Here is a 2500-nt window from a genome sequence, read left to right as displayed (position 1 = left end):
CCGTGGCTTACGCCGTGTCCAATGCCATGTCCAATGCCATATCCATGGTCAACACCATGGGCTACTGTATGTCCAACAACTCCATGTCCAATACCATGATCTCCGTATCCGGCACCATGTCCAGCATGCCCTATGCCATGGGAAACACCATGACTTACAACACCATGAGTAACACCGTGACCTACGACGCCATGTGAGACACCGTGACCTACAACACCGTGGGTGACTCCATGACCTACAACTCCATGTGAAACACCATGTCCTACTACACCATGACCGACACCATGACCTACAACACCATGGGATACTCCATGTCCTACTACACCATGAGAGACACCATGACCTACAACACCATGTGAAACGCCATGTCCTACGACACCATGTGAAACGCCATGTCCTACGACACCATGAGAAACTCCATGTCCTACAACACCGTGAGAAACTCCATGTCCTACAACATCATGGGCAACACCATGACCATATCCTCCATGACCAACTCCAAGTCCACCAAGAACGGGACTAACTCCGACAACTGCACCATGACCATGTCCTAAGACTCCTGACTTTGCTGATGCCTTGGCCTTTGCCTTTGCCAGTGCTTTAGGTAGTGCGTTTGGGCTAGCTGCAGGTTCAGGGTCTGCCTTGGCTACAGGGTCAGCTTCAGGTTGGGGGCTTGCCTCTGCCTTGGCTTCAGGAAGGGGTTCGGGGTTAGCCTCTGCCTTTGCTTCAGGGTCTGCTTTCCTCTTGTGGAGGGAGTGGCCAAAACCTCCTCTGTAGGGAAGGTATGAATTGCCTCCATAAACTGGGCCATGGTGGACGTGCTCAACAACATGATGTCCGTGTCCGTGTCCGAGACCATGTCCAAAGCCAATTCCATGGCCATGTCCAAATCCAAGGTGTCCAATGCCATGCCCATGTCCAAGTCTGTGACCGTGACCGTGCTCTACGTGAACGTGTTCCACTACATGCCCATGCCCATGACCATGACCATGTCCATGACCAATACCATGGCCTATTCCATGACCAATACCATGGCCTATTCCATGACCAATACCATGTCCAATTCCAAATCCATGTCCACCTCCGATGCCATGGCCATGTCCTAAGCTGTGATGGTAGGCTGAAACTTCACCATGTCCATAACCATGTCCATAACCATGTCCATGGCCAAGCCCATGGGCATGTCCGCCAGCATGGCCTACGATGACGCCATGTCCAAATCCGTGATCGTGCCCAATGCCAATTCCGTGTCCGATGCCATGGCCAAGACCGTGGCCGTGGCCGTGGCCGAGACCAGTATCAAAGCCGTACCCATAACTGTAGCCTGGTCCGTGGCTGTAGACTCCGGAGGGCTCGGCTTCGGCTTCTCTTTTCGTTTTGGCCGCGACTAACGCCGCTAAGAGTAACACTATCTGTTCGGGCGGAGAGAAATGAACAAAAGGACATTAGAATTGGTCGCGTGCCAGAAATCACGATGCATGATGATATGAATAAGAATACATGGCACTTGAAGGATTTTTCTATAAAAAGTATCGTGTATGCTAGAATTAGTTGTATGCCAAAAGAATTGCAATAGATTATGTATAATTTTAGCTTTATGTTTAGGATAAGATTTCAAAGATTTCCTATAAAAAACGAAGTGTGAATTTTGTAAAAGAATATAAACAGCAACAATCAAAACTAGTAATAAGGATGGATATGGATGAGTATGGTCTACCTTATTATGGTAGTTATATATATACAAAAATAAACTATTTCATTTGCAGGCTGCAGACGAAGAAATAGCTTATCTTAATATATCAGCAAGGTGAAATAGTATGACAATGAATGGGAATGTTACACCGTAAAAAGAAATATGTACAAGTATCGCGTGAAAGGGAATCTGACTAAAAGATATAAAAATAAATAATAAAAGGCAGTCACATGCGTCTGCGATGGCTTAATAAAGTTAAGGTTAAAACCCTTGACCATCTGTCAAAAAGAGCCAAACCTACATTATGCCAAAAGAGGCACCTACACCTTGAGCCTCGATGCTCCCTTTTTGCATCCAACGTAATTACACACAACTCCAACACGAAAGTGGACGGCAAGTCACGCAAAAATGCTTCTTGTCTAGGCTGTGCAATATCACTGCAGGAAGGACTGCATTACGCAATGTTTCTTTTAGTGTCCGTGGCGAAGTCTGCTTGTGTTTTTGTTTGTTTATCGGATTTTTTCATGTAGTCCTTTTCATTTTACAGTTTTATCTGTGTTTTTTATTGCTTATTACTTATTTATTTATTTTAAATCTTGAAACACAAGCAGTCACTTCACTATTCTTAGGGATGCTTTCCATTTGTCGCAATTTTGAAAATTTTCCAAACTTATCATTTACACTTTATATCTCCAATACCTCAGTATGATATTGTATAAAAAAAACTTTCCATTGCAATAGTGAATCATAGCTGCGATCGCACCAAACTTATTCGTAAGTTATATCTCAAATAACACAGCTTGATTA

The 2500-nt window shown here is 44.6% G+C and overlaps 1 protein-coding gene across 1 annotated transcript in view; it reads right to left on the bottom strand.

Annotated features, from left to right (window-relative positions):
• LOC135197117 (uncharacterized) overlaps positions 1–2500 on the bottom strand; it is a 7667-nt gene that overhangs the window by 822 nt on the left and 4345 nt on the right. Inside the window, exon 2 of the mRNA XM_064224084.1 lies at positions 1–1412. This exon is cut by the window's left edge and continues 822 nt beyond it. Coding sequence (XP_064080154.1) covers positions 1–1412 — 1412 coding nt within the window. The remainder of the gene's footprint in view (positions 1413–2500) is intronic.

The sequence above is a fragment of the Macrobrachium nipponense genome, chromosome 18, assembly GCF_015104395.2.
Source record: "Macrobrachium nipponense isolate FS-2020 chromosome 18, ASM1510439v2, whole genome shotgun sequence".
Taxonomy (NCBI): Eukaryota; Metazoa; Arthropoda; class Malacostraca; order Decapoda; family Palaemonidae; genus Macrobrachium; species Macrobrachium nipponense.
Note: the sequence above shows the minus strand (reverse complement) of the source record. Positions and strands in the feature narration are given on the sequence as shown.